Genomic DNA, 12687 nt, shown 5'->3' on the forward strand with positions numbered 1-12687 from the left:
GCTCTAAATGCTAACAACTCATCTCATTGCCGACCCAAACCAGACTGAAGCGATCAAAATGTCCGGGTCTTAATTTGAACTCACGGAACCTCGAAAAACATTTCAGGGTAAGTCGAAATCATGAAGATGGGTGTGATTAAGTTTGATTTGTGCGCTTGAAACAGATTAGACTGAGCCAAATATGCAAATCACATGAATGATGTTCTCATTCAAAAATTGGGAATGAACGGCGTGTCATCTACCCGGTCATAATAATAAATAACATCGCTTCTTCATTTGCTCTGGTTTGGAGCGTAAAATCAATTCCCTATTCACAGAACCATTAAATCTGATGTTATGAGTTTGATTCCTAGAAACGTGCGTTTGCCTGTGTATGCGTGTTCCCTCATCAAGTGAGCATGTGTGAAATATTTGTGACCACTGGAGCCCATACGAACTAACGAGTATTTGAAAAAGGGTACGTGGAGGACAGGCGGGGATAAAGAAGAGCCATAAATTGAGTTTGAATGTGAATGCTTGTTGTCGTTTGTATCATGGCGCACTCTGTTATTTCCCTTGTACCTCTCTTATTTTTGTGCTCATCTCGTCGTTTACAGTGCTACTTCTAGGATATCGACAAAATCTACAACTGTAGTTATATGTGCGAGGCGAAGAGGTGCTCCGGACATTGGATTTAAGTCCCTCCTGAGCTTTGTAGAGACATTCAAGCCATTAAAAGGATCAGAGAAAGAGAAAGAAACACTTTATTGTAATGCCATGACAGGGATTGGTGCGCTCAAATCGTATGTATACACGTAAAGGAAGTCAGATGAACATATCCATCCACGACTCGTACTGATCGTTACGAATTCGGGGCCTAAGAAATGTTGAAAGGCAGAAGATAGGACTTTAAATCGATGTCATTGTGAATTAGGTTCGAAAGGCTCAGAAAGCATCAAGAAACAGCACACCATAAATGGTAACGCCTGAATTATATGAAAAACTTGAAGCCTGGATGAAGAGCAACACTTTTCGTACTTTCGGCTCCTTTTCAATGAAAGGCGAACTCTAGTGTCGATTATGGCAAATTACATGAGGACACCTTCACTTTTCGGGTGTTTCGGATTTGTTTGAGGGCTCACCTTGATTATAACTTAACCAGAACCGTGGAAACTTTCAATGGCTCTGGCCTTATTTAAGAGCAACTGGGTTTATTGTACACATGTGTAATGGCCTGTAGATTTCCATTTGACAAAGGCAGACAATCTGTAGAACGAGACTTGAGCGTGCTCGCAACGTCGTTACGTTGTTGTCGTTGCGTTATTATTATTACATGCTTTAACATTTATTTGAATCCCCATAAATTCCAGGAAAGCCATTCCAGGCAAATTTATGTTGTGAATCTAGACCCTTCTCTAATACAGTGGGTACAGCTGTGTGTGTGTGTGTGTCTACGTGGTGTTCACTGTTAATGTAGTACTGTAAGTAACGCATATCGAGTGGACATAGTATGAATAAACCCAGCAGACTCACATAAACAATACACGCACACACACGTTCAATTCCGCTCACGGGTTAAATGCGTCTACCCGTTGGACCCCCTGAATGGATCCCAATAATGATGAAATTAAATGGGCGAGATCAAGCTCAGAGTCGTTTGAGTGGAGGAGAAAAAAATGGGTTCTCGATCCTCAGGCGGCCGAAAAGTCATTTTGAGGGGTGCGATTGTCTGGCTCAATTAAGGCAAGAAATGCCCGAAATGAAAGCATTGTTAAGACAAGACTTATTGGACAGCTGAGAGGTAACGGCAGTGGAGGCGCTTTAACAAGACCCAGAACTCGTCCGTCTCGGGACTTTTGGCGGCATCGAATCCCCTCTTTACTATTGTCCACTTTGAAAGGGTTGGAATTATCGCTGAGGGCCAAACTACCGAGGAATCTGCTTAATTTGATGGCTCATTCTCTGCGTATCTTCCCACTATAGTTGTCACTTACGCTTCACTCGCTCATTCTCGTTCGATGTGCACAAGCACGGTACGTACGAGTAGCATATTCAAGCTCACATTTCCACCGCCTGTCGTTGTCGCTGTAGCTGGTGTCTTGAGGTCTGCTTGAAATTGTTCCACGGAGAGTAATCTGTGCTCTGCCAGTCGCTCCAATTCCCCGAGTGACTATCTGCAAGAGGCCAAAGTGAAGATTTGTTACATTGGAAAGCCATTAAAATGGCCTTGGATATTTGGGATATTGCACGGCCAAAGTTTATCCACCAATCGAATTTGGATCTGCGTAGATGAGGAAAAAAGAAAGAAATCGCCCTCTAGCATCCCAGTTCATTCCCGTTTTGCGGAACTCGACATGGAACGTAACCCGTGGTCGGTTTTTAAGGTGCTTTGTATAAAAGAGGACCGACCACAACAAATGAAATGATCATGAAATATTGAGACTGATTGAAATGAGTACCAAAAAGTTTCAATGTACCTTATGAGTATTCCATTTTTTCATATCACTGATATTTGAGTGATCCAAACAATAAAAGATTCCTGGTCACTATGCACTGCAAATACTGCAAATACGACTTTAAAATTAAAATGCTGGCCTTGTTCGAGGATCTGATAATTGATGACATAATTATTAGAAAACAAATATCTTACGTTACATCTTGGATGTATCGCAAATCGTCTAAATCTACCATTTTCCATGAGCTCAATGGCTCGAAAAAAAGGATTGGCATCGGTATGGATCAGGAGAAACTTTAGTGTGGAACAACTTCAAGTTAGTTGGGTGCACCATCATCTCCGATGAGTTTGGCGAAACGACGTCGACAACGAGAACAGCAGCAGCCGCTGGAGCAACTTCAGCAACAGCTTTGGTGGCACTGAAGATGGAGGGGTTGTGCTTTTTTGGAACTGCAATAACTGGGAGAGCAAAGGGGCCATTTTACTGTAGAGAGGAAGCTCTTACTTCTCTCTCTAACGGCCATTACAGTGAATTTATGGCAACGTTTGTAAGGCTTAAAATTAACCTCATCTCAGCACCCTATTGCCATCGTACGGCACAAGAAAAACGACCCACTGTGGAAAACACAGAAATCTGCCTAAGCACTTAGAGTTGGCCATTGGTTTCTGCTTGGAGTCGCCACCAATTACCACCCAAGGGCCTCATTAGCCCGTAGCGGGATCCGAGTGTTGGCGTCAAAAAAAACAGCAAGTGGACACAGACTAGAATTTGGCCATTTCTACCCGTGAATATGTCAGTGGCGTTGTCGCTTTGCTCTTGAGCCAGAAATATGCCCCATAAATGTCAGTAACGACGGTGGAAGTTGGTTCGCATTCAGACTGTTCTTCTGCTATGGAACTACCCGTTCGTTCACACACACACGCCATGGATCTCAAACAATTGGTAAGGGCGGTCTCTGGAGTATTTATTGTCCAGCCGCACCATGCCCTGTCCCACACGCACCGTAGCTACGTCTACCTAGCTCAAGCACCGCGTTAACTGCTAATAGAAGACTACTACCATCCAAACCATCCATCTTGCCACAGGTTTTGCGCACTCTACTCTCGGGAAACAAAGATTGAGAGAGACACATAATTTCTGCAACACGGTTTTGCACCATAACGTTGGCTGGGTGGCATCTCATTTCATAATCGGGAGTGATTTATGGTTTCTTGGCGACACTTGACAGCTGTCGTGTTCCCCCTGCTCAGTTTTGCCAATGCAAGTTCCTCTCAGATTTTCGTAAACAAACGTTAACCCAGGGATGCCGGAGGTCTCGGACATGACGCTCTCCAAGATGGGCAACCAACGTGTTCTCGGGGTAAACTTGGCCAGCCGGCTGGTCCCAAGACTGGCCCAAGAACTAAAGGGACAGCGTAAACTGTCTCCAAGAAGGTGCACAAGAAGATAGATTGAGTGAGCTTGACAAGAAGGGCAACACGGAAACGGTTTTGTGTGCATATACCATAAACCATAGACCTGCTGGATTGGAAAGCTGTTCTCGGGGGGAGGGGGAGGAGGGAGGATGGTTGGCCAGACCTCTGGACCCGCACCAGGCATGGTTGTCGAGCACAAGAGACCACAGCTGGTTGCGTTCTCGTTGTCGTGCTCGGCGTTGAGTAGATGGTCCGGGAACAGAGCGTGGAATACATATTTTATTTTGCACACAAGACGGTGATAAATCACGGACTGAGGAGACTCCCTACTTTTTTAATAATTTTTATGTCACCCCTGCATATTAGATGAGACTTATGGGGGCATTTGTCATGGGGAAACCTTGTGGATGGTCCATTCGAGGAAGATATATGTCGCAGTTTGTTAGCTCGAGTGTCACTTATCCCGTCAGATGGGAGCCCAACCAACGAATAACCAACAACCACGCCATCCGTGCTAACGAATACACATATCTCTCTTTTTCTTATTTTTTCTCGCTCGCTCCCTCTGAGATTTCAAAGGGCACATGTTCTTATACGAATGGAGCTATTTGGACATAAGTTTATTTGAAAAATTTCACAAACACTATTTATGAGGGGTATCATTCATTCGCCTTGGGTATTCCTCGAGCCAATGCATCATGAAGTAGTAGGTGTCTGCAGTCAAATGACCAACCATAAGTCACCGTATGTTTCATGTCGACAAATCTTACACACAGAGGCCAAAAAAAGCCTTCTTAACCTGAAGGCGTTATAAAAATCCAAGATTGGACTTAAGTCGAGTGGCTCATCTATACCCGATACTCTTTAGCCGTTGGAGCGTGTGTGTATGAGCCAAACACATTGCCAAATACAGGCCGATCTCCTCGTTTTGTGCCAGTGTTTGGACGTGGTGTGTCATAAAGACAAAGCTCGTGACACAAGAACCCATTTATCTCGGGGCAGCTGGAAATGAGCCACCGAGGTGATTTGTCTTGTGCCAGTCCAAATGATATGCAAGCGCTAGACAGAGATTGATCGGAAGGTGTGATAACAGAATTCGCCCACTGTCCAAGAAAAGCTGACGGGCTTCAGCACTTCTCCACGAGATATTTGAGGCATGGACTTGTCTGTAACATGCCGGTTTTGTTGGGACGTGAGGAACGAAACTGGGGTCGATGGAATTGTCTCCAATATTGATGAGTATACGGTTATATTTTGTCACATACGTACGTGGAACCGTTGCAAGTCACGCTGGCCCTTGATCTGTTACAATGGTGGGTGAGGGGAAAGAAGTTTTGTCATTGTTTTGTTATGGGATTACACTCATCTGACCACAGTTACAAGTTGCTTCAAGCACACACACAATGTTGATAATTATGGGGAAGATTGAAAGGCCTCATCATCGTCATCATTTTATGATTGTGCTCATCATAATTGACCCTGTCCGACGGACCAGAAGAGCTGAGGAGATCATTAATACACTCATCGCGCCTGAGACACACACTCACTCTCTCACACACATACACACACAAACTGATCTCCCAGACACCCGTTCGCTCAAGGTGGATGACAAAGACGACAAAGTTGAAAGATCGGCCATCCTTAAGATTCAAGAGATTGCTCTTTGTTCGGGCAATAATTAATTCTGGAGACCCTTTTCTGAGGTTGATTATTCCCCAAGATTGAGCTTGTCTCTGGGCAAGAACAACGTGTTCTCTTGCTCAATTCTAACTTGGATTGCCATTGAAGCCCATCATTATCAACTTACGCGGAAAAACAGCGAGCATTTAGGGCCCAACTCTGGTCACACCCGCCCACGAAGACGGAGACAATCGTTGGTTGGTCTGCTCGAGGCCAATTAGGAATTAATGCTCGGCTGGAATTGCCTGTGTTCACCTATGTGTCCACTGGAGGCAAACAGTTTGGAATATTTGCTGCTCATCCTCCACAGATTTGACTCATCAATATACATTGTTTGTTGGAATTCTTCCTCTTCAACAGGCTGTTCTCTGCGTTGGCTGAAGTGCTGGTAGTAATGATGGTGCTATTGCCACCATGAGAGAGACACGAGATGGAATTGCATGTGGGGATGATGTTCAAGACAGCGACGAGAACGACGACGAGGACGCTGACGAGGCCCATGATGATGTCGAAGCAGAAGAAGACGAACGAGGAGGCGATCCCTGGATGATTTTTTAGCGATGATGGTGTGGCCAGGACATATTGAACGGTAGTTTTATCCCACTCCCTCTTGACACTCCTGAAAACCAAACATGTAATTGCGGGATGACTCCATCCCTGGACGCGAAGCATTCAATTGAATTTTGCCTTTAACCTATGTCTTTGAATGTCGTGGATGAGTACAATTCTTATGCACAGTGTCAGGGATTTATCGTCAACCCTTCCTTTGGCTCCTCAGAATTGGTCCGCAAAGTGCATGACTGGATTGTGTTTCCGATTCATTTTCCTTGCACTGCTTCAGCAATGTTGGATTTTATAGGGGATGAGTCTCGTGGGCGTAGTCGACCAGGTCTGGAGTCATCCAGGGTCAGAGAAGTCAACCATCCATCCAGTCTCTTCTCATCTTCGGGATCCTTTTCCTTCAGTACGACGTGGATCTCTGCTCAGAGGAGTAACCAAATATTGAACAATTTTGAAGTGCTAGCTCTGACCAGATTGAAAATACAACTCAAACACCACACTTACATATACACACCATGTTGATGGTTTCTTCCTCTCGTCTTACCGGCGACTTTTTGATTCTACGCGATCTGCCACAAGTATTCTTCATGGCCGGCCTTCTTCTACACGTGGATTGGATCCAAGGGCAACAACGACTCTCTCGAGATGTTTTCAGAGCTGAGGTAAGATCGAAGCCACACCATGCCGTGCCACTCCGTCTGTCCTTTCTTTAGGGGAGGGTGTCTCACTTTCGTGCCTGAGCTGACAATGGGTGGTGACATTATTTTCAGATATTTCTTCGAGATAAATCTGGTCTTAATAACGGTCTTTACGAAGGCTTTGTGAATGGTCGACGTCGGTTTGGCGGGACTCAGGTCCCAGAAGGATTTGGGGTCATCAATTACTTCTCCGATGACAAGTTTCACCGTCTCAATTACACCGGAGAGTGGTTCAATGGAGTCAGAAGTGGAAATGGAACAACTTTCTTCAGAGATGGATCCGTTTACACCGGGGATTATAAGGACGGCGTTGAAGATGGACGAGGGGAAATCAGGTAGAGAAATTGACTCGCGCGCACATTTTAAAACCCCACTAAATGAACCATTATAGTCGAAATGAAAATTGAATCGAAATCAATGTAGATACTCCAATGGGAACGTTTTACGAGGTGAGTTCCGAAGGGGCAAGATCGATGGAACCGCCACTTTCACCTATCCCAATGGTAATCAGCGACAAGGGGTGTTTTTGGAAAACATCTTGGATGGCGAGGTGAGTCGGCCTTTGATTTCAAACAGTGTACTCAATATTTGGCAAGTCATTCCCCGGGCTTAGGTCGTGTTCACTGAGGCCAATGGAAGGACCACCATTGAAATCTGGAACAATGGCAAACGCATCGAAGACAACATTGTAAGCAAGGGCAATTCCGACCCGGAAACCTCGATGCGTTCCAAGTTTAATGACCCAAACCACTTCCAACCATCGCTCCCGTTTCCCAATCCAAAGGTGCCCACCACCACTTCAACCACCCCCAGGTAATCAAGCCCTTGAAGTGGATGATCTAATCATGTTAATCTTTCTCCTGTCTTCAGTCCACCTTCAGTGTTAGGCGAAGGTCCGGAAATCTCCGGTTTGAGCTTGTTCCAAAAAGTGATTCGAGACCGAGGAGATCCGGGCGAGAGTTTTTTCTTTGGATCGCCAATTCAACCGGGCAGTGACCGCGAACCCAAAGCCAACGTAGTCCAGTCACCCGCAGATGTGAATGATTCTATGCATGAGGCCAAGGATGAATTCGATTTGCTTCGCGAGGCTTCCCAACGGGATGATCAGAGTGTGCTCAGGGCGTTCTTCATGAACGTCAATTCCTGATGCACCAGAACTTTTTAACAAGCGAGCCAACAATCAAACTCGATCTCATTCAAAGGAAGAAGAAATAAGCACATGGAAAGCAAAAGCTTGAGTGAAAACACGTTTGTCATTTCAACACATTGTGATAGTAAATATATGATTGGAGCAATAACTTGGCGCGAACAAGTGCCTCTACGTAATATTCAATCTAAATTTACGTGTTGCAGTGGGAACAAATACCCCGTAACACGAACGTAAGTGGCAGGCTGAAAATTATTTTTCCCTGATGTTCAAGCTAAATTGCGGAGCAAAGCACGCGGACTCGAGCCAAAAGCATTGTGTACGAGTGTGTAGTAAAATATGACCCAAACCCACAAATTTTATATCCATCTGCCTCTGTGGCTCCGTTTCAATGTTTCTTTCTCGTTCGGCTCGGAAGCCTTGGTCGACTCCCTCTCACGCCGTGCAGGCAAACTAGTGCTGGAGCGAGTCCAGAAAAGTCAGAGTCCTTTGATTTTCTGACTTCTTGTCGGACTCACCGAATCAGGACTGAAGTCCGGCAAAAGACCCGAGTGCGTCAGACGACTCGAGTCTTTAACTGAACTCGAATCAAACACTAAGACTCACGTTGTTTTTTACAAAGGCTAATGAAATCATTATTCAAGGGCTGATTTCTTAGGTGGTCAATTCATGACGAAGAAAAACCTCCTTTTCTGGCAAAATTTATAGAAAGAAAGAAATATTATTTTTGACGAGTCCCGACTCGAGTTCAGTCAATTTCTCCAAAATCGTCTAAAAGACTCGAGTGCATTAAGGCTCGAGTCCGGATTCGCCACAGCACTAACGCAAACGCAACAAATGGATAATAATGTCCGTGACAATGAATCATTCGCACTTGCAATTTCGAAGTAACATGGACTAATTGCCGATCTGGGTCTCAAGCCCTCGTCAATGATGAACTCAAGCACATTTTTCTCCAACTTTTGTACTTCCCCACTGTTGACGCAGAGATTCTTGGGGTAACTGTTGTTGTCTTGCTGCTGTTGTGAGTTTGGAGCAGAATCTATGTTATGGCTTGAACTCTAACCCGCCCCTTTTGTACTCTAGTCGTGGGACGAGTGACCAATACTTTTTTTACACGGGCTGAGCACGGTACTCTCAACGGTAGAGAAAGAAAAACATATAGGGTTGAACGCATATTATTGAGCAAGGATTGCAGGCAGTTGCAGTGAAATATGGCCAGTGATCAAAATGCGTCTATCAAGAGCTCATTTAAATGTACTAGGTTAGAGTACTAGAGAACTAATTTGCTTTTCTACGTTTTGATCTCATTCCCAAACGAAAGTTATGTCCGTCTTTTTGGCCACAACTTCTAATTGTTCCTATTTATGCAAAACTTATTGCACTTCAACATCGCTCAAAAGGCTCCATAAGTGAGATTATTTCTCCAAAACTATCTATTACTGATGGAATACTTCAAAAATATATTGAAATCCGATTTGAATAGAGAGCTGGACTCAAATGCAAAATCAAGAAAAGACCAAATACTTTTACTCCCTTCTGACACTAAATTAATATTCATAACACGGTTTCATGTTGTAGGAAATGATATGCACGATTCTGAGACTGTTTTTGATAACTGGATGAAAATCAGAAATCATAAGATCAGTACAAGTTTTTTCAGCGAAGATGTAACCCTTCCAGAGCACGCTTTTCGAGTCAAGCTCAAAATATCTGGACAACCCCAAAGACAACTAGGGCATTCAATTTTGGCACGTAATTGATACCTGGCGACCTGGAAGACATCTAACATCCCATCTTGTTATCAGCAATCTCTTGTTCTGCTTGTCAGTCTTGGCTTCGGAATGTGTTCGTTAATTTTCTCTCAGAACTGAATGTGAAGTGGTTCCAAAGGTGGATCTCGTTTCCCCATTCCTCATCCACCTCCGGGCACGCAAGTCGTTTCTCCATGGTCGTTTCGGTCGTTGTGGGTGCCACAGACGTCCTGGTGAGGATGATTGATCTTGGTTTATCGTTCTTGGCCTTCGTTCCCAGGGCTAGCCTTCTTTCTCTGTGTATTTTTTCGCTTCGTTGCGTGGATCTCCTCGAGCTTAGCTTTACTTTTGCCATTTTCGGTGGGACTAAGGGCTAAGCTGAGCTCCTCTCCGTCGTCTTGGTGTGCGTGTTCCTGGGCTGGTGCCTCCACGCCTCCACGCCTCCGCCCTCGTCTTCTTCTTATTATTATTATTCTTTCCTTTTCTTCTTTTCAGTTCTTCTGTTTTCCATTGAGTCTGCATGACAGATGGATAGGCCCTAATGGCAGTTTCTAGCTGAGGAATATCAATCATCTCTCTTCGGTTCACCACAAATCGACTTGGAACCAGCTGCGAGCCAACACCAAAGATCCGGGGAGTATTGCCTCCAGAGCCGCGAGGGCCTTCACAGCCTTATGATCGAAGAGGAATTTGTTTCCAGTCATAGAGAGAGAGAGAGAGATAGAGAAAGAGATCTCGGGTGCTGCGGACCACGTATTTTCTTGGACCAACAACAACAAGAGTTATCCAGTTGCCCACTCTGTTCCCTCGTGGATCCCCGTTGGGAGAGCTAGAGAGAGAGAGAGAGTGACTTGATTGTTGCTGCTGCTGCTGCTGCCGCTGCTGCTGCTGCTACAGTTGTTATTGTGGTGGTGGTTGTGGTACTAGAATGAAGGAGCAGGGTGCGTCGAATAGAAATGACGGATCACCTCCTCTGCGTTGTGGGTCAACGCGCTCGTCAGCGGGACACAGTTGGGAAGATTGATCTGAAAACCTGGTCCGGGAACAAAGTCCTTCCAAGGGTAAGGAAAGAGAGAAAGAAGAAAGAAAGAAGCCGACTCAGGCGGCAAAGAAAAGGCGAGAGGGAGACGAATCTCAGTCCACCGACGTGTTCCTGGCTTCGGTCGGTCGTAGTGATCCTATGATCTCGAGATCTCAGCATGACTAATGTTCCAAATACAAAAACCATTTCTCACTTGTCCCCACTTAGATGGTAGTAGGGAATACGCAAACCTTTTCGTTGCTGTCGCTTCTCTCTCGCTTAGAAAGGCAAAGTAGGAATGTGAAATATGGAATTTGGAACACTTTAGAGGCCCCCGACCTAACCTTTTCCTCCTCGGTGCTGGTTTCTTCGCTGAAGGCGTTCCTTCCTCAGGACAAGGCAAACTGGTTCCATCTAGCCCACCAACGAGTCATGGCCATGATGAATGAGCTCCCGTCAAACCCACGGACTGCCAACGATCAAGAATGATTGAGGGTCGCCACCGTTAACCGTACCGAGCGTGCATATATTGTACAGTTTACGTTATGTGCATAGTCCTTATTTCTCTCTCTCTCAATTGGCACCAGCTTGAGGTTCTGTGTGGTACGTTCAGTGTACATAAAGGATTTTTAAGAACACGCCCAAATAAAGCCACTCCTTCCCGCCCTCATTAAGAGGGATCAATCATTGACCAAAGTGGATTCACCGCCAAAGCACACGAGTTCGCGGGCTGACAAATCCTCATCACCCATCCTGAGCCAACCTGTAACCCGCAGATAATCTGTCTTTCGTTCCAACATGACTTACCGTCCCATTACCCTTGGCAGAAAAGAGGAATGGTTCCAAGCAATGTTGGGTCGTTTCCCTGTTCCGCTACTAACGTCACTCACGCTAACCCATCTACGCACATATCCTAGTCCATGCACACACTCACACACGGTGCATGCATACTTACATACATACACACACCTAGAGACCTACATGAATCGAGCCCCTGTGAGTGTGAGTTCACATACATACGAGTATGGATGTACGTAGTACGTTGAGTGCGTCTCCCCACCAAGATGGAGCTCAATTTAGCAAGCATGGAAAAAGCTCTTTTTCTCTCCCAAGAAGACAGATAGGAGGAGAAGAAGGCGCACAGGCGGGTCTATTAATCTCGATGACAAATGGTTCTGAGGCTCCAAAGCGTCACCTAAATGTGAGTGAGTGAGTGATGTTGGACTGGTGGCATGAAGTGAGTAAAAATAAGAAGCAAACACAAGGCACCCACCCACACCCTGGAGATGCCAGATTTCAGGATTACCGTGTAGAGAACATAGAGAAAATGATATTCCCTGTCGGCCCATCCGTTTTGGTGTTGGATACTAAACACTTCACCCAAAAGTTTGAGATCAACGAGAGCCCAAATGAATGTGTCCCTGAGGTTTATGATTGGTGGCCAAGAGACCTAGGTGCTTGATGCTTGATTTGCAGCCGTTGTCTCATAAATAAGGGTAAAATAATCTTGTCATAAAAGTTGATCCTATCACAAAGCTGATTTATGGCCAATGTCGAAAGCCATTATGCAGCAAATCATGATCAAGATTACTCGCTCCCTATTCCTAGGTCGATATACTGTGCGTATGTACGTACGTACATACATACATACTCGTCGTATATCCTGAGTGTGCTTGTGTGCCATACTCATAAGGAGGGGCGGTCATCTCATCCAGATTGATATCACATGTTATTCCAAAGCTCTTAAATGCGAATCTTCAATGCGAATTGCATCGAGTGATCTATGACCCGCTGAGGCAGTTCTGTTGATCCGCAGACTTCTGCCAAATCATAGCCAATTATCGTGGTTCATTGCGTTCTTGCATTCTCGTTTAGTGAGTCTGCTCGTCATTGTTGAGAAGGTCAGAGGGGGTCAGAGGAGGTCGCGGTTTGGTTCGGGATTCCGATTGTAATGAGAAGTCCAAGAATTCGAGGAG

General features: G+C 45.2%; 1 protein-coding gene across 1 annotated transcript; it reads left to right on the forward strand.

Annotated features, from left to right (window-relative positions):
* The first annotated feature begins 6256 nt into the window (after window positions 1–6256).
* Window positions 6257–8087, forward strand: LOC131889178 (radial spoke head 10 homolog B-like). The gene is made up of 5 exons (XM_059238208.1): window positions 6257–6753; window positions 6862–7124; window positions 7213–7339; window positions 7403–7602; window positions 7660–8087. Exons 1-5 carry the CDS (start codon window positions 6607–6609, stop codon window positions 7934–7936), a joined length of 1014 nt encoding a protein of 337 aa, XP_059094191.1. The 5' UTR covers window positions 6257–6606; the 3' UTR covers window positions 7937–8087.
* Window positions 8088–12687: the final 4600 nt, after the last annotated feature.

This window comes from Tigriopus californicus, chromosome 10 (genome assembly GCF_007210705.1).
Source record: "Tigriopus californicus strain San Diego chromosome 10, Tcal_SD_v2.1, whole genome shotgun sequence".
NCBI lineage: Eukaryota > Metazoa > Arthropoda > Copepoda > Harpacticoida > Harpacticidae > Tigriopus > Tigriopus californicus.